This window comes from Melopsittacus undulatus, chromosome 2 (assembly GCF_012275295.1).
Source record: "Melopsittacus undulatus isolate bMelUnd1 chromosome 2, bMelUnd1.mat.Z, whole genome shotgun sequence".
Lineage (NCBI taxonomy): Eukaryota > Metazoa > Chordata > Aves > Psittaciformes > Psittaculidae > Melopsittacus > Melopsittacus undulatus.
The window spans coordinates 107,533,378-107,560,641 of record NC_047528.1 but is presented as its reverse complement, the minus strand read 5'-3'; the positions used below and the strand labels follow the sequence as shown (position 1 = coordinate 107,560,641).

Sequence of the window (27,264 nt, the reverse complement as noted above, 5' to 3'; positions counted from 1 at the left end):
CCAATACCTCAGAGAATACAAAGTAAAAAATGTTAAATGCTAATCATCACCAGACATTAACACAAGGTTTAACACACTTATACTAGTTAATTAGTATAAAAGAGTCTGGTGCAATAAACACCAGAAGGAAAGTACAAACATTAGTGTCTATAGAGCCATTGTACTGCCTACTTTTTATATGGGTCTGAATCATGGGTTATCTACCAACATCACCTGCGACTCCTCGAATGCTTCCATCAGCGCTGCCTCCATACAATTCTAAACATCCATTGGACTGATTATGTGTCAAATGTTACTGTCCTCAAACAGGCAGGGGTCACCAGTATCAAGGCCATATTGCTGCAATCCCAGCTGCCCTGGGTAGGGCACATCTCCAGGATGGAGGATCACCACCTCCCTAAGATTGCATTTTACGGTGAACTCACCACCAGCTGCCACAAGAGAAGTGCCCCAAAGAGGAGATATAAGGGCTCCCTGAAACAGTACTTCAGCCTTGGCCATATTGACTCCCATCCGTGGTCCACACTGGCCTCTAATCAGGAGACTTGGAGACACACTATACATAACACTGCTGTCTCCTTTGACAACACATGCAAACCTAGTCTCGAGGAATAAAGACAATGTAGAAAGAATTGTGCCTCGCCTATACCACCCAAGGAAACCTTTCGCTGTGCTTTTTGCAATCTGATTTGCCTATCCCACATTGGTCTTTTTAATCATCAGCATGCTTGTAGGAAGCATGGGTAAAGTCCTTTCCAAATCTTCATTCATGAAGTCAAGCAATCATCGACTAGTTAATTAATTGTGCACAAACTGTGTCCCTAAAACTGCCAACTAGAAATGACTCCTGTTCTGTATTAACTATTAACCAAACTATGGAATGCAGTTTGTTGCTCTAGGACAAAACTTTTGGTGCATTTCAAAAATTTCACAGTTTGACAATAAAATTCCAGAGTTTACAAGTGTTTTTCAGCTTTTCTTATACCTCATTTTTTATATATAAAATATAATATTTATGTCTATATTATATAATAGAAAAATATGACAATTCAAATCCATTTATACTATATCATTAAATATTAAATGTTCCTACATAATTAATATATACCTATACATAAAATATTTAACCCCTTTAAAAACCAAAAGTCAGTATAAAGTGATATGATTATAGAACACATATAGCACACATGGTATACAACATGTACATATGCAGCCATTAAGAAAAAAAACCCTAAATGCTATTATTTTATGTTAGGTTTTAGGTATTTAGCAAAGTTAGGAATTTAACTTAGCATATAGAAACTACTGAACAAGCCAAATAACTTTTCCAATTTGGCAAACTGCAGTTTTAACAGAACTGGTAAGAAATGGTAACAACTAGCACACCTGAAGCAACATTTTCTACTTACTTTGCATAGTCAAAGAGCCTGCTGTCCCAGAGCTGATGAGTTCCTTTAGGACCAGAATGGAAGAAACAAGAATCCGTACCATCAAATTTGTTGAGACCATCTTCAGAGTTTTTGGATGCATGGCTGTGCACAACATCAAGCAGAACGGTGATGCCCATTGAGTGAGCAACGTCGATCATTTCTTTCAGGTCATCTGGAGTTCCGTAACGGCTACCAACATGAAAACGCATCATATTATGAGTGGTTCAATCTGAACTTAAGCTAACAATATTGAACATTGCTCATAAACTGCATTTAAGTGAGCAGTTCTTCCTTACATAGTTTCCAGTTGTATGCAGGTTATTTTTTCAACCTCCTATTCTTAGCTGGAATATGCTAGGACAGATGAAGTTACAACCTTTTTGTTTGTATCCTATACGAAGTGTTTCACAGAACAGCTGATCACTATGACGAAATTTATTTCAGATGTAAGAGGAAGCTAGAGCAAATACCTCAGTCATTACTTTCTCTTTCCATTAAATACTTACTTGCAAACACACACATACAAGCATACTGATTTCAATGGGTGTAAGGAGTCAGGATGTAAAGTAAAAGAACAGAGAAGATGCTGATGTACTTAAACCTACCTTGATGCTGCGAAGAAGCTTGTGACCTGATAACCAAAACTGGCATAGTATGCATGTTCCATAATAGCCATCAGCTGGACACAGTTATATCCTATAGAAATAGAATAAAATAAATCCCTGCCTTAAGGATAGTTAAAAGAGGATTCAACACCTGTAACGTATCCATTCCAGTCTTCTCTCATTTTAGCTGCTTCCAACTGTAATGATTAAAACTTGGTCTCTTTCAAGAAGAAATCACTACCTACACGATCTTCCAATACAAATGGAACAGTTGATTTGTCAAATGATCTACGTATAGTTAAGTGTACTGAATCTCTCAGATTTAGAAAGTGGTAAGTAATACTCAAATATAATCTTAATATAACCTCAGAATTTTAACTATGCCCACCTGCATGTGTTGAACCTCCATTTTACTTGCAGTGAGAGAGTGTGGGGGTAGACACTGGCTACATGTGCTAGCTATACGTTATGCTTTATGCAATCCCTTTTTACCACTTCAGAAACACTTTTTTTCCAAATTTAATGATTATATTCCCCCTCTACAAGAGACTTTCAGAAAAGACAAAATATAAAAAGTCATGTCTTTTTGTTCCGATTTTACCAAAGAACTTGGTTACTACAAGAAGGTCAGGGACATGCTGCCTCATGTATTACCTAGGAGTTCAGTGCAGTATTAAGAGGGGGAAATCTAAAGAGAGACCAACATGCTAATGGTGAAGGCACAGAACCTTCCATGCATCTTAACTAAAGCTATCTTTAATATCAGTGAGTAAGAGCCCCTGACAGCTAGCAAGCAAGGACTATCAGCAAAAGATAACCTTCAGGTTTAATCTACAGTCTCTGTTGAAACTCCCACCAACACCACTCCTCTTTTTAGTTTAACTAAAAACTTAATTCTTTAGTTCAGACAAGATACCAGCTTCTTTTGAGCTGTTACTGGTTTTGGTTTTCATTTTCACAGCTACAAAAGAGTTCTTCTTGGCAGGCAGTTGGCATGAGTTCAGCAATTTGTCAAATTCATTGCTATTTTATAATTCAGGCTCACTGCACTTATTGTTATTTACAGCATTTTTATAAACAGCAACATAGCATCAAATTAATCTCATTTGATTTACTTGCTATTTATTTTGCTATTTGTCAGGCACATATTTGTACCAACTATTAATATCTTAGCATTTTTAACTACTGATGTCTTTAAGCTTGAATTAACTAGTAAAACTTTCCAAAAAAGAATCTTAAAAACACAAACACCCAAAACTTAAGTGTTTAATTCACATAAATAATAATTAACATTATCTATCACCTCTGTACATCCTACCTAAATTTGATAATGCTTTTATCTTTGTGGTGTATCAGCCTTTCATGTCATATCTCCTTCCCAGAGAAAAATCTGTCTGTAAAGCAGAAAGCTTTCATAATTCTGTTAAACCTATTAACCTCCTAGATCCACTGAAAGTATTCAGCAGTAAGGGAAGCCACAGACACGCAACATGGAATCCAGATCTACTATTTGTTGAGAGCTTCCAGACATTCAAACTACATCTCACCTGCGAGCTCAACTTTATCGAAAGGGAAAGACACATTTTGTGAGACACTGACTCAACATGTAAACCTACAAGAAAAAGGTATGACTTCTTCAGGAAGTCTAATAAAGAAATAGGTAATTCTACACATAAGCACAACTACCATCCACAGAGGTCTCAGCTATGGACATCACAATTATTTTATAGTTGAGTGTATCAAAGCATATTTCGTCACAGCAAGTTCTAATATCATCCATTACAGAAACAGTGTAAAGACACCACAGGGAAAAAAATAATCACCAATTAGAAACCAAGGTAAACAGCTTTCCTATTACTTCCTGACATAATCACCCCAGCTGGTTCACACACCCCCTCCAATATACTGGAAGTTCTTTTAGAAAACAGGATTTGTCACATTTAAAGTTTCCATGTTCTGATGCTTCACAGCAGCTGTTCAGGGATAAAAAAAATCCAGCACACTTGTTCTAACCAACAGAAAGGACAGTCCTTTCTATCTGAATAGTTGTCTTCCCTTAGAACCAAGACTTACATTAGTAGAACCAATTAAGAACACAGGATTTTCTGAAGACTATCTCCCCAAAATGGGGTTTTTTTTAAGCTGAAAGCAAACTATGGCAAAAGCAAACTGCCCTGCAATATTTATCAACCCTTTTACAATCACATTTTACTTGAAAAACTGTGTAATGGGTTTAGATTCACAAACCCTATTTCTGTCTTCGTTTATTCTCTGTACATTTCATTTGCTTTTAATTTTTGCTGCCTTAATCATCTGTTTGTATAGTACATGTAATCTGAAAACACAAAAAACCTGTAGACTTTTGACAAATACATTTTCTAATAAAAATAAAAAGTTGTCTGTTATTACTTACCAAGATCCTTTATCCTAGGTAGTACATTGTATGTGAAATTTTTATAAGAAGCTACTTTCCCTTCTGGGGAAGCAATCCCCACATGAGATTCATAGATTCTTAGGCTTTTTAATCTCCTGGGGGAAGGATGCTTATGCTAGAAGGCAAAAGAAAATGTTGTTAGGAACAGCTTGGAAGTGTTGTCATAATCATAATTTGCATGAGATGAAAAACAATTTTAGGTTTCTTTTTCTTCTAAGAGCACAAACATTACAAATAGTTAAGCATTCTCAACTGTTAAAGTGTCTAGTTCAAACTAAAATTCTTCATGAACAAGAAACTGGACATTCATGACTCAACACTTTTCTTCACCCTTCTTAAATTACACTGAGGTATACAAACTTAGAGCATTCATTGTGCTAAAAAGTTCTGAATAACTACAAAGCTTGTTTGAAAATACAAGTCAACAATAGGCAGACAGGTTATTTTTTAAGTATACCTGCCTTCTGCAGGTACTCAGAGCTGCTCTGCCTTCTCCAAATAAAACTTATAAATATTTTAGTCCTGAAGAACACAGTTCCACAGCACAAAAGCATCTCTGTTCCAATTACTTGGGATAAAAAATAAAAACAAAACAAGACCATATCCAAAGTCTGTAGGTAACTACACAGTATTTCTAGATGGGTGAAAAATAAAGGCCACTGAAGTTCATCCTTACACTTGAACAAGAGCTTACACTTGATTTTGAAAAGTTAGAACAAAACTGGTAGAAACACACACATACATGGAACAGAAACTAAATGGACAATATGAAGAACAAGAACTTCTGGTTGAGGTTTGCTCCCTGTAGTTTACTTCAGCTGCGCACCTCTCCTACTCATAAAAAGACTTCAGTGTTTTTTCTGACTTATCTCAGTAAGGCATTGTCTGCATCCTGGATGTCCTTGCCTCCTTTTCACTCTAGGCCATTACAGAACACTGCATTTCCCATTACTTTGCCATTTCTTCTCTCATAGAGGATCCAGGTGTCACAGGGCACCATAGATACAGGGTAGGTCATTAAACTCATATGAACTATGCACTTAAATAAGAAAGTTACTGCAATCATGATTCTAAGAGCTTTTCCACGTGAGTCACCCTTTCTTTGTCAAGCAGATGCTTCATAATTTGAGGTAGGTTCTAAAATTTAACTCAAAATGAAGGTTACAGCACCTCTAATACAGAGCACTGCACATAATTTTTTTAGAAAAAACACCAAAAAAGTAGGCAGTCTGCAGTTTGTGAATGTTCTCCTGGGATATTTTTCATGCATTATGTGAAGAGTTCCAGCTTTAGAGCAGTCCATGGGAATTAAGACAGTTTTAAAAATCGATAAATGGATTTTCCCAATAAGAAGAAACTAGGATTTGACTGGAATATGAGCACTTTAGTTCTGAAAGCTTTTCCTGACTTCATACAACACTGACTTATTACTGCAGTACTGAACTTTGCAACTAACTCAAAACCAATTCTCCTAATTACCCGCTCTCCTCTGGACCAGGAAGGGTCACCTAGTCTTGGAATACTTATTGAGCTTGCTTAGCATATGGAAAGCCAAGTTTAAAATGCCACTTTAATGGGTAACAATTTTTCCTATATACTCTATGGGAAACTGAAAGAGTAGCTCAAAAATATCCTTCATTAAAGTAACTTCTTTCTGTCAAAGGCATGAATAATAACCATTCACTTCTCAGGTAGCTATTTTAATTAGTTTGCTACCTTCTTTTTACGGAACAACTTTTTTATTCCAGGCAAGGATACAAAGGTGACAGGATACACTGTTTTATACACCTTTTGAAAATAATAATTAAGCCTTACAATGTATGACTGTGGTGGATTCCAGTGTACCCAATCGTAATTCACTTTGTCTTCATCACGGATTACGTATCTCGCCCAAGGTGAAATACGATAGAGGAGATCACCATTTTGAGCACGAATCACCACCTACAGAATAACACAAACATATGCAGGCAGTCACATATAATTCATATAAAACCTCCTTTGTAAACTGTAGCAGAGAATGAAAAAGTACAGAGAAATTTAATTTGAAGAACACACAAATATACAATACAAATCAAGTCAATAAAGAATGACGCTCTTCACAGATGATTTGCAAAGGGATAGCAAACCAGGAATATCAGACACAAGAGTGATGGTCATGAGCATGAGGTGAAAAGTGAGGATATATGAGGACATATATATATATCACGTAAGTAATATGAGAAAGAGCCTTCTCAAATGGATTACTTTTAGGTTCCCTAATTCAGGCAGTCATTGCTATTTCCCTGCCAACTTCTTATAAATCTAAATAGATATATAGTACCATATAGACAGTAAAATGCCATTCAGATAGGAACTGTGATTTGTTTACTTGGCAAACAATCCAGGTAAACCAATTTTAATATCTTAATTCCCTCTTCTTTCCTATGAGTCCTAACCAATATCACATCAACCAGAACTGCAGATCAACACAAAAGGCACAGAACACTTTTCAGGTCAAGAAGAAGGAAGAGAGTAAAATTTAAATTGCTGGGTTTCTTCTGCTGCCTTTCTGTTTCTCCGGACACCTTCATCATTCTAATGACAAAACAGTGTTAGCTGTTCTACTTTTCATATTTGGTTTTCTCTATTTTATAATGAGAGATTAACAAGGACCATTCCTTTCAAAAATTCATATAACTTCAACAGAAAGAGTGAGTAAACATAAAAACCTAGGAGCTCTTTTGGAGTATTATAACTCTGCACAAGAGCAAAACTGAAACAATTTCTATGTGTGTATGGGGAACTTGCAGAAGACGTATTTGAGGAGTTGGTGCTCTACTGAGCAATTAATGCAATCTGTAACTTGTAAAATACCTCTGGGAAAGGGCTGAGAATCAAGGGGTGGAAAAGGTTGTGCTGCTGACGTGAGAACACTGCAACATTTAGAAGCTAGTGACAACAGGTCCATGCTGTGCTGCATATATCCCTTGGGTGCAGGACAGCCTCAGCCATAACAGAGGGACCTGGCAGCAGCTCCCCCTTGGTACCAGCAACTACACCACCCATACAGCCTTGCCTTTGTCTTAAAACTCCAGTATGAAATTCCCATGTGAACATGTTCTGTTCACAGGCGTACACCACAGGAAAGTCTACCAGGCCTCTATCTGATGCCATAGTAATACAGGTTGCCCAACATTTGAAGGTGACAATCATTATCAGTATTCCTCCTATTATAAGTGATGCAGTAATTGTATGAAGCCAATCATTGTTAGTCCTTTCTTGCTGAAATGCAGAAAGAAACCTGCTCCATCTCACTTAACCCCCCACACTGCACCTCCCACTTCCTCAGTGCAAAAGGAACAGCACCACACTGGTTCTGCCCAGTATTTTGGCTGTCATTAAAATAAACCACAGAAGGTTAGAAAATTTAAACCCAAGAAATGTACAAGCAAGTAAAGGCCTGAAATTCTTCATTCCCCTTTTGTTAAGAAGCTGATGGTTGTTTTTCAGGTTTGGTTTTTGGGGGACTGGGGAAAAGAAATATATATGTGAATAGCTTCACATGAAAAGGGGGGGCTTTAAGCTTTTTTTTCCCTCCCTCTTTTTTTATTAACAAGGTCACTTTTCTTTGCTCTCAGTTACTAACACTTACTCTAGAAAGAGACAATTATCAATAAATTGCCTTTTCACCTGTGGCAAGTGGTTTGATTCCTTATCTGTACACTTAACCCAACCACACAATGCAAGATAAAAATATGTATATGCAGTGAAGGAAGCAAGGAAGTATGACTGCTCTGTCCCTCAGTACATATTATTGCAACTCTTAACAACTCAAAACTGGTTATAATAGAAGAGGAATAAGAATACATAAAACAAATACAGACCACCTAACTAGTAAAAGCGGAGAAAAAGTTATTTGAAACACTGTACAACTGCATGAAAAATTTATTCTGTTCATTATGCTAACAAAGCTGGCCAAAAGGGTATTTCTGCAAATTACATGAACATTATGAAGATCCTCCTGGCTGATATCATTTACAATTTGTAAGTTACTCTTAAAATAATAAATATTATCTCCTCTTTCTGATATCACACTTCTGATCGTGCTATTACTTGTTCTATTAATTTGTCCCAACTTACTCATTTCAGAAATAAGGTAATTACTGCTTATCATAACTATACCTAGCTACTCATGTCAGCATTCCTCTTTTACTAACATTCTAGTGCAATTTATACTGCAGAGGCTTATGAGGGGATACACATTTTAAGAAATATAAGGTACTTAATCTAAATTCATATCATTATTACACTAATGCTGGTGAAGTTGAATGCTGTTCTCCTCTGGTTTACATGTGCATAATTAACATAGTTTCCTTAAGACCTCTATCAAGTGATCCCTTACAATTTCAATTCTCATTTCTTATGCTTTCTAAAACCTTTTCTTAATTGTATGTGAATCCCATTTTCTGAATCTTTCCTTACTTTCAAGCTCTATACTTAGCCAACTTATTCCTCTCTCCTGATATTGTAGAAAGGTAAGTTACTAGCAGAAAGACTTCAGGTAGTATTTTCCAATGTTTCTTGAGACAGAACTTCCACACCATCATGCTTAGCTGAGGCATGAGCAAAAAAAGACCAAGAAAACCTGCTAAAAGTTGAATGGCACCCCAAAAAAATAGCAATTCAGCCCACAGCTGACAAAAATAAATAATGGAAGTGGTCCAAGAGCTTTCATTCTTGCTTTTGCTTTGATATTTCTTGAAGTAATCGCAAATAAATAAAAGCTGTAATAAAAGCAGTAATAATATAAAGCACAAACCTAAAATTGAAAGAAAGGTAAACAACTCTTGCTCCATTAACTCCAAACTATTACTTGTGATCCTTTCTCTAAAGTGTTCAGATATAAAAAGTAGCTGCAATGTGTACTCTGCACCTGCTGCTACAGGTTATATATGTTTAAAGAATACTCAGTATAGTCATTACATAGCCCTTTTGACAAAGTACCTATGAGTCTATCTAGCAGATACTGTACTTTTGCTCCAAATTTGCCTTTTTTTCTCCACTCATTTCAAATTCTTGAAAGTTATGATGCACAGACTAAGAGCACTTAGTTCATTAGCATTTTATAGCAACAGTTTACATTATTCTACTTAATCTTCTCTGAAGAAAATACATAAAATCATGATGTCTATAAAATAGGCTTCTTTAAACGGGCCTTGGGATTTACCTACTTAGTTTTTTAAAGTTATGTCTCCATTCTTTCCTTAACATATACAAGGCACATGATACCATTTTATATAAATATTACAGCCCCCATTAAATAAACCTTTAAAAACATGTACTATAAGAGCACGAAATGCATTTGTCAAGTGGACCAAACAAACTGGCAGAAATTTAGCCTTTAACAACAGCTAACCTGTTTGTTCTACACTTCATTGAGCTTTAAAGAAAATCTTATGTGAATACAGTCACTACTTCTGATTCTATTATCAGGAGGGGTTTTTTGCACTTTTTCTGGCTTCTAAGAACAGAGAATACATATTGTTGGCTTTCAAGAACACAACAGAGAATACACATAAGATTGCTACAAAAATCATAGTTAAACTTGGTAAACAATCAGGCATGGTATGTAGAAATTTTGCAGTAGGCATTTAATACACATAACACTCCTATGTCATTGATATGTTTTGATATTACAGTTATGTACCTGCATTATGGCTTACCCTTGGCTTTCGTCAGCTTTGTAATTCAAGTCATGCTTACAAACATGAGTCACATAAAATTGTCAGGGAGAAGTAATGTGTTTTCTATAGTGACCAGCAAGAGGGTATAGTGACCAGCAAGAGGGTAAGTTCAGGGAGAGAAAGAAAATCCAAGTTTCCTAAGCAGAATAATACATCTTCCTCCTCAGTCTGTGTGTTTAAACTGTTAAGAACTAGCCAAAGCTAAGTATCAAGAGTTATATTTACACTGCCCAAATTTACCACAGAAAACTAAAGACAGATGAGGAGAGCCTGCAGTGAGCAGCTGCATGGTACTTAGTTGCCAGCTGGGGTTAAAACACACCACTTACCCATTGGGCATTTGGAAACTTCTAAAACAAGATACTGGAGAACTCAAAGTTAGTCATGCAGGATATGCTTACACCAACACTAGATACGGCTCACCTGAAAAATTCTGGGGCTTTCCCCCTCCTCTAGGGATAAATACATTCACACAATAATACATAAAACCTCAAAATGACTGATGACCTTTGAATGTCACATAATTCTCTCTTCCAAGTGAAGAATCAGTATGCTAAATAAATGTTCTCATACAAATAAGCAAGTGCCAAAGGCAGAATGAAAACATCCTTCAAAATCTGGCATCGAAACTTACTCTAAAAAAGGACATGGCACAGATATACAATTCATATAAATACTATTGTAAAACAATACAAAGTGAAGAGCTTAACCCAAGCTGCTCATCTTTTACATGTAAAGGTAAGAAATGTCTTTTGTCTACATTTTTTACTATTGGGATGTTTGGTGTATTTTCAACATTCCTACCTGAAGCACACTTGAGGTTTAGCATCCAAAACAACTGTAATTAGTGCAGTGGATTTCAAAGATGAGTATACTAACATTGTGAAAACATGTCCTGGTAACCCAAAGTTTAAGGCATCAATGCTGCTGAAGTGATTAGTTTTGAAGTAAGAACTTTTACATCTGAATAAAAATCACTAGAAAACTAAAATATGGCTGTGATAAGAGCAAACATATACCAACAATGTCTAGCTTTGAAGGCATGTAAAAGTTGGTGTGCAAAAGTGCATTCCAATTTTCAAAGTGCTGGACTGCTGAAAGTTAAAGCAGGGCATAAATCTTGCAAAACACTGATATCAAGGGACAACACATTCCATGTCTGTCTCACTAGAATATAGGGAAATTATTAAATAGGGAGTAAGCTGTAGGATAAAAACAAGTACAGTGTTTACCTGTCTGTTTTGATGATGCTTAAAACTCGTGAAAGCCATTTGTTACAGTTAAGGAGCAACCATCATTCTGAGGGCAGTGTAGTGTCATACAGAAAAGGCAGTAACATACTGGAACAAATCAGATGCTGAAACAAGTTTAATTGAATGGTTCTTCCAATGCAGGACAAATGAGATTCAGAGACCTCAATTTTTGAGGTTCTTGGGTATCCAACTATTCTGACCTTCCAAAACAGCATGGGTCTTCCATATCACCTACCGCACACCTGCCAACTCCTTCTACATGTCTCAGGGCATTTAAAGGAAAACTTGAGACTTATATTCAGGCAACTTCCACGCTACTGTGACTCAGGGAATTTTCTTGGCCTTTTATAGACAAAAGCCACACTATAAGTTATCTGTAACAATCAAAAGTCTGAAAGTTTTGCAAGTCTACACAACTGTAAAAGTCTGGCCACAAATACAAATTTAGACAAAGTGTAAACCCATGCATAAAACAGGGCTTAAAAGAGTTGTGCTATTGTTATGACAGATGAAACAGAGCAGTAACAGGCCACAGAATATCACAGTTGAAATTCATGTTTATGAACATCCCCTTTCTTTTTGTGTCTGCCTACTTTCATCTTCTCTTCCCATCACCTCCATTTGGTTACCTCATTTTCTAGTGCAGACATACACAGATCTTCAGAATAGTGTGGAAGAAAAATTCAAATGACAGTTACATATAAGATCAGACAGTTTCTCTGCTCAGCACCCACTCCTTTAGCTTTCAGTTCCTGCATTTAAAGCAGACTGTAATTCTATGCATGAGCATTGAGTTCAATTATGATGTTTTCCTGTAAGTTGTCTGGTCTATTTTCACTGATGATAATGATGCAGGGTCACAAATTAGAATTACAAGAAGAAGCTATGGTGTCTTGATAGTTCCTTATTTTTTTAATTTATTTTCATTTAAAACTAGCATCTGCAGGACCTTTTTTTTAAGAATAAAAAATTAAGACTGGTATTTTTGCAGTTTAGGACATTTGTCATATGGTGGTTTGTCATTTATACTCAGGTTGATGAAAGGAAGATGAGGAGGTGATAACTAGATAGCTGACGAATATGAGCAAGCCAATAAACTGGTCTGAAACACTGTATTATTACTGCATTACTTTAATAGCTTGAAAGCACTTGCAATGATTGTTGGTATACGTGGCTTTTAATACAATGATGAAATTAAATTGGCCATCAAACCAACAATAGCTAACATAATGAGAGAGTGGACTAGCTTTAATAAAAACATGGAAATGTCAGTGACTTGTTATTTCTATAAGGGCAATAAGCTATTATTTCAATATTTTACAATTTATAGTATTTCATTAGCTTCATAGTTATTCATTTCTGAAACACAATTGTCCAAATGTAAAAGCCACAAGAACACAGGTGGAAACATCTCCTCATCTCAATAACATGAACTTGATTTGAAAGTTGAGGTCAACCTAAAACCTAACAGCATGTCAGGATTAGGTCTTAGCAGCTCCAGGAAGTTTATGTTGGATGTTGCAATATTGAAACCAGTTTTTTTTTCCATTGCATAAAATTTATTAGAAATTAAATATCAATGTGTTCTCCCCCCACCCCCAGTTGTAAGAGCGCACAGGGAAGGAAAACAACTGCTGGTACACTGAGATGGTTTTTGCAGTAATATACATTGTAGACAAAGAAAAGTTTACCTTTCTATTTTTGCAAATATAGGGTAACCCAGAGAAAGCACTACAAATGTACAAGAATACAAAAGGAGCTGAACCAATTAGTCTGTCCAAAGCTCACTCAGGAGACATTGCTGCTGTAAGAAAACCTGGTCTTAGATTTGATTTCCTAAATGCAGCTATGCTTCAAAGACAGTTCCAGCATTCAAGTCACCAAAATAATCCTGCTGTAAGATCACATTTGTTTCTTCTTAAATTGTTCACCATTTTCTCAACCCCGAGTTGCTACAAAAACTGAGAATTTTTACTATCAGCTGAAAATATCTTTCTTCCTGTACACCTCAGCTGTGTACTTCTCTCTCCACAAAGCATATCTGAGTTTAGCACCCAAGAGAGAACACATAGTTCTGATGATCTTTTGCCAGAGATTGACCTCAATTGAGCCCATTTATAAAAGCAAATAAAATCCCACCACCCCCATCTCCCCCACTCACACAGAGGAACCCACACTGCAACTATTACCATTCAACAAGGGCAAGTGTAGAGTCTTGCATCTGGGGAAGAACAACCCCATGTACCAGTGCAGGTTGGGGGTTGACCTGCTGGAAAGGAGTGAAGGGGAAAGGGACCTGCGGGTCCTGGTGGATAGGAGGATGACCATGAGCCAGCAATGTGCCCTTGTGGCCAGGAAGGTAAATGGCATCCTAGGGTGCATTAGAAAAGGTGTGGTTAGTAGGGCAAGAGAGGTTCTCCTCCCCCTCTACTCTGCCTTGGTGAGGCCGCATCTGGAATATTGCACCCAGTTCTGAGCCCCTCAGTTCAAGAAGGAGAGGGAATTGCTTGAAAGAGTCCAGCACAGAGCCACAAAGATGATGGAGTGAACACCTCCCTTATGAGGAGAGGCTGAGGGAGCTGGGCCTCTTTAGCTTGGAGGAGACTGAGGGGTGACCTCATCAGTGTTTACAAATATGTAAAGGGTGGGTGTCAGGATGATGAAGCTAGGCTTTTTTCAGTGATATCCAGTGATAGGACAAGGGGCAATGGGTGTAAACTGGAGCATAGGAGGTTCCATGTGATCATCAGGAAGAACTTCTTTACTGTGAGAGTGACAGAGCACTGGAACAGGTTGCCCAGGGGGGTTGTGGAGTCTCCTACGTTGGAGGTATTCAAGGCCCACCTGGACAAGTTCCTGTGTGATGTACTCTAGGTTACCCTGCTCTTGCAGGGGGGTTGGACTAGATGATCTTTCGAGGTCCCTTCCAACCCTCGGGATTCTGTGATTCTGTGATTCTCTTCCTACAGGTCATACTGATTTGTAAGAGAAGCACTAGAGTCTACAGGCAATGTTGTTCTGCTGTAGCAGAACACTTTCCAGTAAGGTAATGCAACCTGCTGCCAGGACCAGAATTCAGACTTCTTTGCGTGGTACAGTTTGCTTTAAAGATTTAGATGAAAATACAAAAGCCTGATAAAACCAATGCTACTCTATCCCAAAACAAGAGCTTTATTTTGGAATTGTCTCATTCAACCTAACAGATTCTTAGAGACCAGACAAAACACTTCCCTCTTTACTAGCCTCAGAAATAGAAGGTAAAGAACGCAGAAGCAAACACTGCTTCTTCACTAGTGCCTTACTCCACTTGCTACTGCACTGCCTCGCCTAACAAAGCTCAGAAGAAACAGCAAGGAGGAAAAGGGATCAGAAGTTGCTCCAAACTTTAGCTTCCCCTAGCCAGGAGGAAGAACCCTCCACCTAAATCAGTGCAGGGTGAAGCATGGAAAACAGGTGATTTTTCCAGTACTTACCTTCCACTGAAAGACTTCACCATGCTCTATTACTACCGCTCCGAAACACCCAGAAGAAATCAAGTGTATCTATTAAGGTGCTTACAGTCACTGGTCTTATTTCCTAACAAGCTAATTGAGTATAAACCTTGAAAAGAAGTTTCTGAAAGAATGGACAGTGTGTTGCTTCTGCCAAGCTGTTCTCCTTCCCAAATTGCAAACCTGTTAACTGGAAAGAAAAAGCAATAGAACACTGGAGTTACAATATGCCAACTCTCCCTTTCTCCAACTTCTTTTTCTTCAAGAGATTAAGATTACTGTCAAAATCAAGTCAGCTGAGACAAAGTTGTAGAGTTTGTTTGGTGCTTTTTTCCTTACAAGCAAATTTCTGGCAAAGAAATCTATTTCTATTAAAGGGACAAGCATTCAAATAAAATACTGGAAAAGTACTGAGGTATTGGACACACAGTAATACTTCTCAGGTGGTTTATATGTTTAACAAAGGGAGGAATCTGTGTGCTTCAGAAACCATTGGGAGAGGGGTCTATTTACTGTGCAGATTATTTAGCTGTAAATATATCACAGTATCAGCTTTTAGATTCTAAACTTATTAGGGACATGTAATATTTGTTCACAATTCCACCTTCTTTCCCTCCCTTTCTCTCCTGGGGAAAGAAAATAAACTATAACAAAAGATAAAAATCAAGATATAAAAGCAGCAAAAGGCATGAAGTCATGCCTTAATCTTCCAAAAGAGGGAGACATAGCTCCATTTGCGAATTTTCATTTTCAATTGGAGAGAAGAACCTAAGAATGCATTTAGCTACTTTACTATATCAGATTAAAAAGGAAACCTTCTGCTCTATTTTCCATTCCCATGCTTCTCTTTGAAAACTAACATAAAACAGAAAACACTAATAAAAATATAGAAAATACTGTATTATCCATTATATCTATTTGAATATAAAAAAAAAATCAGAAAATGGAGACAGTAGCCTAGTATTATAAAAATACATAGCTATGTAGATAGAGCTAAAAATACAATAGTAAAATCAAACTGTTAAAATCCAGGAAACCATAGGAGGGTTGTTAAAAATGAAAGCAATACCATACAGAAACATTCCTAGTAGATTCAAAAGGCAGAAGTATAAAGATAACATTTCAATTAATTATCCTAAAAGCACATTCATTTCCAAAAGAAGTAACAATGGGCTTTATAAGTGTTAGCTGCACAAAGGTGGCATTATTGAGGGATAACAAGTTCATTTTTACTAAAGGGAACCACCACAAGTTGAATGCTACAAGACAGAATTTAAGCTTCTCTGTCAGTCTAGAAGCTAAGTTTTGATCAAAGTTTTCAAAGTCAAATTAGTAAGTCAAAGGAATCTAAAATACAGAGTTCAAGAAATACTTTTCCCCCCTCATTGTGACTTAACCAGAATCAAGTTACTATAACAGTGATGTAGCTCAAAGACTATAAAAACTTGTAAGCGTAATAGAAAAGCATTCATATATATATTACGTAACTGAGAGGCTTGGGGTTTGAAAAGCAACCATAATAATCAAGCACATTACACACAATAAGTGTAACTTATTAGAGTTGTTTCAAACCATGTCAAGTAGAAAAGAAGCTGCTCAAGTATGTAATAGGGGCAACCAAGCATTAAGTATTACTTATCCTCAACTATTTAAGTGTTTGCATAAAGGACAATGGCTGCATAATGCACCTTGCAGTTAGATAGCTGTGGAATAGCATGCTTGCTTTTTGATGCTCCCATTCACGGCTGTTGCAAACTGACAGTGAAACATCGTTTGAGGATGAGGCAGGTTATGCTCAACACCCTACACTTCCTGTAATATACTCCATTATAATGTCTTCTTATAATGGGGGTAGCCCACAGCCACTTCTTCTGTTCTCTTCCTGCACAAGAACTCAAGAGTACCTAAAATATTAGATCACACTCTGTTTGGTGTAGAATAAAAAAAGTGAAGAGAATCATCTTGCATGTACTCCTTCTGTCCTGAGGTCATCCATCATGGATGAGCTCACTTGACCCTCTCCATATCTTGTTAGGGTCATTAACTTAACTGCTCTGTGACATTCTAAAGTAACATCCCTTGAATGCTTTATCATAATGACTCAGGGAAATCCTTCTTAGACAGCTCTGATGTTGGCTGTGTTGCCAGTACAGATACTATCTGACAAGACTTGATATCCGAGGTGTGGAATAAATCCAAAGCTTATCTTCCACTTTCTCCTTGACCCATAATCTTCTCTGAACATTACAGACTTGTACAGCTGAAAATTAAGAAGCACATACCAGTAAGTTACACCAAAAAGTGTCAGAGGCTTTACCTAATAAGTGGCCCTATCTTCAAAACAAAACAGTTACCCTAAAAAAGAGAGCCATGTTCATATATACTTAAAATGTATTCTAAGACTTCAAACACCTTCTCAAGACCCCTTCTTTAAAATCTCTCTCCCTTTTCCTCCAAAAATTCCCCACATTTTCCTTTAACAGACAACAACTATTAATTGAAGCCAGCAGTGTTCTGTCTGGATAAATTCAAAGGAAAGTATCTTTAAATAGCAAAACCTTCTACCAAAGAATTGTGCAATCTTGCAGTCACAAGAGAACTAAGCCTGTCAAAATAACTGAATGAGGATACTCTGAAGTGCTGAGCTCAGTCTGCAGAAAAAGTCTCCAAAGAGCAAAAGTCCACTGCATTACAATGCTTCATCGCTACTACAACCTCTCCTATGAATCCACAAGTAGCTGCACGTTGTTTAACAAATTCAGACAGGCAAAGTCAAGAGACCATTTACCTCCCAATAAAATAACAATTCTTCCTACTAGCCAACCTAATCTGTAACCCAGATTAGTCTACGGTAATGTGCTGAAGGGTCATGGCTTACAATCAAGCAATGAAACATGAAGGGTATTGCCACAGACTTAACTAGTGCTTTACTTTCTATTCAGCACCACTGTTACCTAGAAATGTATATGCCAGATGACTTAAGTCCTGTTACCTAAAGTTCAAAATGCCACAGAAAGCTACATCTGCTCTTCTTGCACACAGGTTACATACCATGATGCTGCTTATTTCATTACCTGCTCAACTTAGCAGACCTGGTGATTTTTACCTTTCTTTTCAGCCTACGCACCATTTTAAGATACGAAGTTTAAGTGGCACGGAACTTAGACTATGAGCAAGGATACTGCCTACCCTCTAGCTAAGGTGAAGACAAGAAATATTAAAAGTGGTTATATTTGTTAATGTAAGGAACCAGTGAACACTTTCTCAGGAAGCTTCCCACTGAAATAAAGTTTCATTCCTCTGCTAGTGGTACCTGGGGCTCCCTTTATAAAAGCTGTCAAACTGCACACAATGTACTTCATACTGGGAACAACCAGTCACAGGAATTATGTCCCAGGGAAGTGGGGTATGCCCCAACACTGGACACTTAAAATTCAGTGAACAGGGTGCTGGGCCTGTGGCTTTTGCCAAGAAAGGCTGGACGAGATGATCCTTAAGCTCCCCTCCAACTAGGCATTCTATGATACCATTTACATCTTATGCCACAGAAACACTTCTATACCTAGAATCCTAACAGCTATCCTATTACCCCATTATTAAAGTTACCCAGGTTTTCGCATTCTCATTAAAAAACACCTTCACGTTTTGACTGCAGACTGCTTGCTTGAAGCGCATGAGACCTGAACTCAAAGCCAGTCTGATACTATGCTGCTGGACTTCCTGATCAGTAGGGTCAGCTGCAACACCATCTACTTCATCAGTGACAGTAATTACACCTGATGAATTCTACTAACAGTGGTTCACTGACACTAATTAACCTACCTGCTCACCATATTTGATTCCTTTTCAGGGTTTGCAAGTTAACAACAGAGCATGCAGATCTACTAAGAAGCATAGGATAGAGTAGTAAAAATTCTAAGGAATAGTTTTATATTACGCTTTATAACTAACTTCCCTCTCCCCAGCACCCCATAGATACAAAATGTGCTTTTAGGTGTTTCTAACCATGATTAACCTGCATTTCCTGTATTGTTCCCTGGTATTCCTATCAAGAATATTAAACAAGTCCCCAGTGCAGACACCAAGATCTCAATTTTTACCATATTGTCTCCACACCTAAACTCCACTGATGCCATTTCAAAATAAGCATCTTATGGACTTCAGTGAAAACTCAATTTGCAGATATTTTTAAGCAGTTGTAAAACTCATTTCTAAATAAACAGTAAAAGAACAAAGTGGAATACTGATTAAACTCCTGTATGCATGTGACAGCACATGACAAGACTTGCTAAAGAAGCCTACCCATGCTAATTTTCCCTAAAATCTTGTTCTATATTGTGGAAAGCTAATTAAGAATACTCTGACAATAAAGGAAGAATTCAGTTATTTTCAACCATGAGAGAAGATAAGGACACCCACCCCCAACTGTCATCACTGTTAGAACAACAAGCATGCTAACATTTAAAGTAACCATCTTTATAACTACACCATTAGAATAACCAGACAGGGGTAAAGTGACTTAATTCATTAAAAGCACAAAGTTTGGTTTGGGGTGTGGGTTTTTGGCATTTGTTTTTTAATCTGCACTCAGTTTAGGACATCTGCCAGAAGTTTAGGCAGAAAAAAAGAAAATCAAACACAGCACAGTCATAACAGCAACTTCATTTGTTCACTTCACTCACTCTAAGCTCCCAACTGATCCAGGGGAGAAAAATAAAATACCCTGTTTTAACAGGTGACATTTTGTAGATGGATATCATAATCCACAAAGGAATCATTCAACTGTTATAAGCATCCATTCCTTCACACAGAAATGTATCAGAAGATCATAGCAGCTTTTTTAATTACTCACTTTCTTCTGTTTGTATTTACTTATGAGAAGACTGCCTGAAGAGCTGCAGTACAGTCCACTACTATTGAAAACAGGCAAATGTTTGACCTCTGCTCCTCATCCATTTTCCTACAAAAATATTTTGTGACCTGATCTAAATTAGTGTCACCAGCCACACTCCATCCATTTCCCACTCTGACTTAGAAATTACTTATTTAAAAGGAAAGAAATTGTCACCACTTCAGAACTTGGCATTCACTTGCATAGAACTAAAGATGAAACCAGTGGAGAGAGAAGATGAAAGGCCTTCTGGAGGAAACATATTCCCCCAAGCAGATTACTCAAATCACTGCATAAATGTCTGAAGATGACCATTTTAACTTACATGTTTAAGAATAATATTGATAATAAGCAGCTTTAAAACCTGTTATTTTTGTATCATTCCTTATTAAAGCAAAAAAGGGGACTACCTTCACAACTGAAGAAAAATAGTTCCTGTTGCCTAGCCTACGGTTCACAGACAACAGTCACTGTGTATTTAAATGTTAGCTCTGCTAATATGCATAGTAATTTCTATTCACAGACAACTAAATATTCTCAGCTTCTACATGAACAGAGTCCATCATATTTGAAAAATCATGGCAGTCAGGTGAAGTTCCCAACAACTGGAAAAAGGGAAATATAACCCCCATATTCAAGGAAGGGAAATTGGATGACCCAGGGAATTACAGATCAGTCAGTCTCACCTCTGTGCCTGGCAAAATCTGGGAGCAGATTCTCCTGGAAGGCACGCTAGGGCACATGAAAAACAACAAGGTGCTTGGTGACAGCCAGCATGGCTTCACTAAGGGGAAATCCTGACTGACCAATTTGGTGGCCTTCTGTGATGGGGCTACGGAACTGATGGACAGGAGTAAAGCAGCTGACGTCATCTACCTGGACTTGTGCAAAGCGTTCAACACTGTCCCACATGACATCCTTGTCTCTCAGCTGGAGAGACATCAATTTGATAGGTGGACCAATTGGTGGATAAAGAACAGGATGGATGGCCACATGCAATCACTCAATGGAGACCAGTGGTTGGAGACCAGTAATGAGTGGTGTCCCTCACGGATTGGTGTTGGGACTGGTCTTGTTCAACATCTTTGTCACTGACATGGGCAATGGAATTGAGTGTGCCCTCAGCAAGTTTGTCAATAACACCAAGCTGTGTGGTTTGGTTGATATGCTGGAGGTAAGGAATGCCATCCAGAGGGACCTTGACACACTTGTGAGGTGGGCTGATGCCAACCTCATGAAGTTTAACCATGACAAGTGTAAGGTCCTACACCTGGGTCGGAGCAATCCCAGGCACAGCTACAGGTTGGGCAGAGAAGAGATTCAGAGCAGCCCTGTGGAGAAGGACTTGGGGGTGCTGGTCAATGAGAAAATGAACATGAGCCGGCTTCAGTGTGTGCTTACAGCCCAGAAAGCCAACTCTATCCTGGGCTGCATCAAAAGGAGCGTGACCAGCAGGTCCAAGGAGGAGATCCTGCCCCTCTACTCTGTTCTCGTGCGACCCCACTTGGAGTATTGTGTGCAGTTCTGGTGTCCTCAACATAAAAAGAACATGGAACTGTTGGAACAAGTCCAGAGGAGGCCACGAGGATGATCAGGGGACTGGAGCACCTCCCATATGAAGACAGGCTGAGAAAGTTCAGGTTGTTCATCCTGGAGAAGAGAAGGCTGCATGGAGACCTCATAGCAAACTTCCAGTATCTGAAGGGGGCCTATAAGGATGCTGGGGAGTGACTCTTCATTAGGGACTGTAGAGATAGGACAAGGGGTAATGGGTTAAAACTTAAAGAGGGGAAGTTTAGATTGGATATAAGGAAGAAGTCCTTTACTGTAAGGGTGGTGAGGCACTGGAATGGGCTGCCCAAGGAAGGTGTGAATGCTCCATCCCTGGTGTTGTTCAAGGCCAGGTTGGATAGAGCCTTGGGTGACATAGTTCAGTGTGAGGTGTCCCTGCCCATGGCAGGGGGGCTGGAACTAGATGATCTTAAGGTCCTTTCCAACCCTAACTGTTCTATGATTCTAACTGCAAAACTATGCTCTGTCACACAAATCCTTGTTTTCCAAAAAAAAATACATCTGTGAACCAACAGAATGACGTAGGCAAGGAAAGCTTAAAGAGCAGTCATTTTCTGAACCCATTAGTGGAATGAGAGAGGAAAAAATGATCAGCCATAGCATAAAGGGTAATGTACATGCCTACCACATGGAATACTGCAACCTCATTCCAGGTTTTGTGACAGAGAAACCATGTTAGATCTACCTTAAACTGGAGAGTTCCCACGAGATTAGTTATACCATCTAAATATATTGAAACTAAACATTACAATGTATTAGATTCAGTTGTGTAAGCACCATGGAAACAAACCAAAGTGTGAGGAAAGCTTATTAGGAAAGTTACAGGGCTTGGGAAGCCCTTGGGAAGAACGGCTTGGGAGCAGTTCCATATGGATGAGATTACCAATGATCATTACACTTGGAATCAAGTTTCTAAATCTTTGAACTTACATAAATAAGCAAATAAACAAGCAAATCTCTCACAGGCTAACAGAACAGTTCAGCTTCATGAGTCTGTTTGGCAGTGACAACTACATACATCTTTGTTTAAAACTGACCATGTAAAAGCATAATTAAAGGGTGAAAGAGACTAAAATAAATACTAAAAATAAGTTAAAGAGAGGAAAACAAAGTCACATTCTGCTTTGCCAGCAGGAGACTGATGTTTTTTCAGAAAACTCAGCAACAACAGAACCACAGCAAATCATCTTACCAGTGTATCAGTACCAAGAGTGATCAGTAGCCAAAAACTCTGCATACTGAACAAATTATGCACAATGCAATCTTTGCTTTATGGAGTTTATATTCCAAAGTAAATAGTGAATGGAAAAGGTACTATAAGAACTGTACTTCAAAATTAGGAGATATGAACAGCATTTATATCCCAAAGGGAAAAAAAAATCATCTTCAATTATTCCAAACATGTTTAAGAGTATCTGCTCTTTGCTATCACTATCAGTACTCCTCATCGTTCACACCTCTTATCTCTACACTAAGCACAGAATATCCCTCCAGTAGGTGAGATCAACTGTTTTGTAGATATAATATAAAAGGTAAATTTAGCAACTATCAAAAAAATCTAACCTATTTACACCTCAAAAACACAGAAAATATTGAGTAACCATCCTGCATAATCACTGCATTGAGTTGCAGACAACTGTTTTCTTTCCTGGTCTATAACACAGCTCTCTTATCCTTGAACAACTATTACTAAGTTTCATCCATAATTTCATACGTACCAAGAAAGCATTTCCAGAGCATCATGCATATCTTTGTTTCAGCAAATTTCCTGTTTACCTAAGCTGATTTTCAGCAGAAAAATTATGATTTTTATAGCATGCTAGTATAGTTGATGGCAGCCCTGAAAATATATTACTACAATTACACAAATTATAGAATCATAGAATGGTTTGGGTTAGAAGGGACCTTAAAGATCATCCACACTTCAGTAACTTCTGCCTGTTCTTAAGCATCACAAAGAGTAAGATGTTAATAGTTTCACTCACTGAAGTCAATCTGCACAAGCAGATAAACTGATTCTGCTGCTTAGAACAATTGGAAGGTGATGAAAGTATTTAAAAGAAAACAGGACAACTGAGTAAGAAGGGTTACAAGAACTTAACAGAGTAAGTCTAAAACCAACACCTTTAGCCTTGATCCATGGGGCACAAGAGGACAACCATCTTGTCCAGGTGGAATGAGTAACTCCCACTTCCCATATTCCATCTTCTTATATGGATGAGAAAATGGATTCCAGCCATCTGAAATGTAAGAAAAAATTACTAAGTGTATTTATCTTAAAATATGTCAAATTACAATTCGAAGGTATTAACACTGTTACATCTTTCCCAGAATAAACTTCAGTGAGAACAGATACAAACACTGTGATATCTGGTATCACCATACACATTCAAGAGAGTTTCAATAAAATGTGTAAGACTTTCACTAGGAAACCATACTCCAATTCCAATTTCACCATGATTAAGTTATTCTTACTTCACCTTTGATCAAAGCAAACATCCTCCTCTGAAAAAAACACTGCTGATTTTAACACCACAAAAACAGGGTGGTACAAAAATTAATGGCTGAAAAGTAATGCTTAACGTAGATTTAAACCCTAAAACCTCACATCCTAGACAAGCCAGTAGAAATACCTAGTGTTCAAGGCCAGGTTGGATGGGGCTTTGGGCAACCTGGTCTAATGGAAGGTGTCCCTGCCTGTGGCCAGGGGGGTTGCAACTAGCTGAGCCTTTAAGACCCCTTCCAATTCAAACTCTTCTGTAATTCTACATTTATTTCATTTCAGAGAATGTAAATTGCAAACAGCTAAACTGTCTGAAATAAATTCAGGCAAAAATGGGAAAACAGAAGAAAGATGAAACAGACATCTTGAGTTGTGAGAAGACTGCTTTAAGGAACTTGTTTATGATAGTCAAGCCCTCCTTATGTGAATTACTACCACTTCTTTCCACCTTATTCCTGTGAAGAAGGCTTCTTCAACTGAAGGCTGACTCCAAGGAGCAAGCAGCTTAGGCTTCTTTTGGTTTTACTGCTTGGTTTTCAGAGGTTTTGGCAAAGGATAGCCAAAAGGCTCAGAAAAAGGAAAAAAAACCAAAACCAACACACAAACCAAACAAACACCTCCCCTCCAAAAAAAAAAAAAACCAAAAAAACCCAAAAAACAAAAAAAACCCCACCATTAACAAAAAACACAAACCCAACCAAACCAAAACAAACCCCAACCAGCCAAATACTGAATAGCAGACTATCCATAAGTTGAAAATATAAAGCATCTCCAGTCTGAGAACAGGGACTTCAAAAACTCTGCCAACAGCTACAAACAGTAAAAGGCTGAGAAGATTATCAGCAGCAGAAGTTCAAGTAATCAGCTTAAATAGGTTTTTGGAAATAAGGACACCATCACAGAAAACCCATAAGCCACACACAGAGAAAAAAGCTTCTATACAAAAGTTCAGGCCCTTACATCTTACTTCTGCAACATAAGACACAGGGAACTTGTCGCTTCAAACTGTACCCTTGGCATGCTAGAGAATCATGTATTGAGCTTTAATCTAGAACTGACTTTTAAGCTATAATGGCTTGGATTCTACCATCTGACATTAAACTGGATTCAAATGCAGTACTTCCAGCTAAATCAAACTGACTTGCTCCACTGCCTAGTTTTGTTTTCACATTGATAAATCTATACCCATAAAGCTCTGAAGCTTGTGGCTATCTTAGAGTTTCATATCAGAAATTAACACTCCTCTTGCTTCTTACAGGTGAGAGAGGGGAGGAATACTTCTTGCATATTTACATGCTCCAGTGTATATATTGTAACTACTGAAAATTGCCCAGAAAATGAAGTCCAGCAAGGATTCCCACAACTCCCTTGAGGAAAAGATACCACACAAATAACAGTTCACACAAGGGGAGAAGCATCAAACTCACACTACCTCACAAAATGCCTTTATATCGTTTGCTTGGGACACAAATGGAGAGATTCTCTAATGACACTATACTGATCTACACAGAGGCAAATTACCTTCCTCCTATATTGCCTGAAGGCCAACAGCTCAACAGCAGGGTCATTAGCATAATCTGCTTAAAAAGTGGCTAAACAGCTCAAACACTGACATAAGAACACGTCATTACTTCTCAGATAGGAAGTCTCCCTGGACATTAATAACAGCTTGTATACTTCGGTCTACTGCCTTCACTAATCTGCAGCCACAGAAGTATAGCACTGTTTGGCTTTACTCTTGAAATCTAGGTATTTCTCTGTACAAAGCTTTGAAGAAAGTAGGAAGAAGTTCGGTATCATATCAAACTAGCATCTAGACTCCATTTCAGTGCAAACTTGAGTCAAGTCTGGGGGAGGGAGAGTTCCTACTATGAAAAGTTTCCAGTCAGCTGTCAGATACCAGAATTATGAGGGCTGGTGGCATAAATTCCCCCTTCTTCACTGTGAAGAAACCTGTCAGAGCTTAAATAATAAATAAACCTCCTCCCAAAACCAACCATAGCACCATCCTTCCACCCTCAGCTGAAGCTTTTCCCACTAGTGCAAGGAAAAGAAAGCAGAAACCAGACATTCCAGAGTGCTCAACATTTTAGATCTACTGTCAGCTGGGAAGGAGGAAAAGGAAAAGAGAACTAAAGGCCAGAAACCACAAATATGACAGTATTGTATCAAATACTGACCTCCAAATTAGCATGTATATACTCTACTCTTTCAAGTGTCTTAAAGCCAGTAGTGTTGAGGGGTTTTGTGTTTGTTTGGGGATTTTCTTGTTTTAATTATAATGTTGCTTACAGATAACCTACTGAGTCTCTACATAGCTAAATACAATTTGGAGTATTCTAACTCCCAAACAAATTCTGTGGGTTACCCTCAGAAGTCAGAAGTTGCAGTTCAGTGACTTATTTTGGAATAGTTGATTTTAAAGGAGCAATAAATTGCCAGTAGACACCAAGTTCCTCAGCAAGACAGCATGCAAGTAAAATATTCAGTGTGTTATTACTGAGAGATTTTAAGGTAGCTACACTGTTAATACTGCCTCTAGCATCAGAAATTCAGCTAATTGCCTCATAAACTTGATTCACTGAGATGCTAAAGGTACTAATTGACAAATCTGCATGGTTTTGGATGTTCATTTAACACTTCTCAGATGGTGTAAAGCATCATACCAGAACACACACAAATACAATACTTTCTTCTCTCCAATTATGGAGTTTTAAAGAAGTTAAAGAGTTCCAAAAGTATTGGGATTTTTTTGAATTGATGTTTCTCATTCTTGAATCCAAATACAGATTTGTACTGGATTCTACCTTTCTTCCAGAATGCACAGTGATACTAACAATTATTCTGTAACTAGGAGCTATGCCATTCATTAAAAGTGTCTCAGAATGAGGCACAAAAATTCTGAGAAACTGAATCTCCTTATAAAAGAACTAAAATACAAAGCATGAACTGACTATTTTTACATTACATACCATCACATTTCAGTTTAAAACCTAAAGAGCTGCTGTCTAAATTTCCATGTTTGTTTCCTTGTTTAAAATTCCCCAAATTCCCTTCACATGGCCAATGTGTTGAACAATTACAGTTCTCCTTATAAAAAGCTTCATGAAAAAATTCTTATTAAAAGCAATACTGATATTCAATTTAAATACAATATAATCATAAATTTAGCTGCAGACTTTAACCTGCTTGAATACTTAAAGAAAGGTTAAAAGGGATTCAGTTTTAATTAAACATATCTGTAGCAACCTGAATCTAAATCTTAGGAGTTTGCAACCCAATTTCTCATCAGAATATTATTAAAGCTCATCTGAATTGAATGACAATCTTCCATTCCTCTAGGCTTTCCAAGTATGCCACCT

The 27,264-nt window shown here is 37.7% G+C and overlaps 1 protein-coding gene across 1 annotated transcript in view; it reads right to left on the bottom strand.

Annotated features, from left to right (window-relative positions):
• Nucleotides 1-27,264, bottom strand: part of GBE1 (1,4-alpha-glucan branching enzyme 1) — a 153,262-nt gene that overhangs the window by 87,834 nt on the left and 38,164 nt on the right. Inside the window, 5 exon segments of the mRNA XM_034074662.1 lie at nt 1,410-1,619; nt 2,036-2,126; nt 4,449-4,584; nt 6,285-6,410; nt 23,524-23,639. Of these exon segments, the coding sequence (XP_033930553.1) occupies nt 1,410-1,619; nt 2,036-2,126; nt 4,449-4,584; nt 6,285-6,410; nt 23,524-23,639 (679 nt within the window).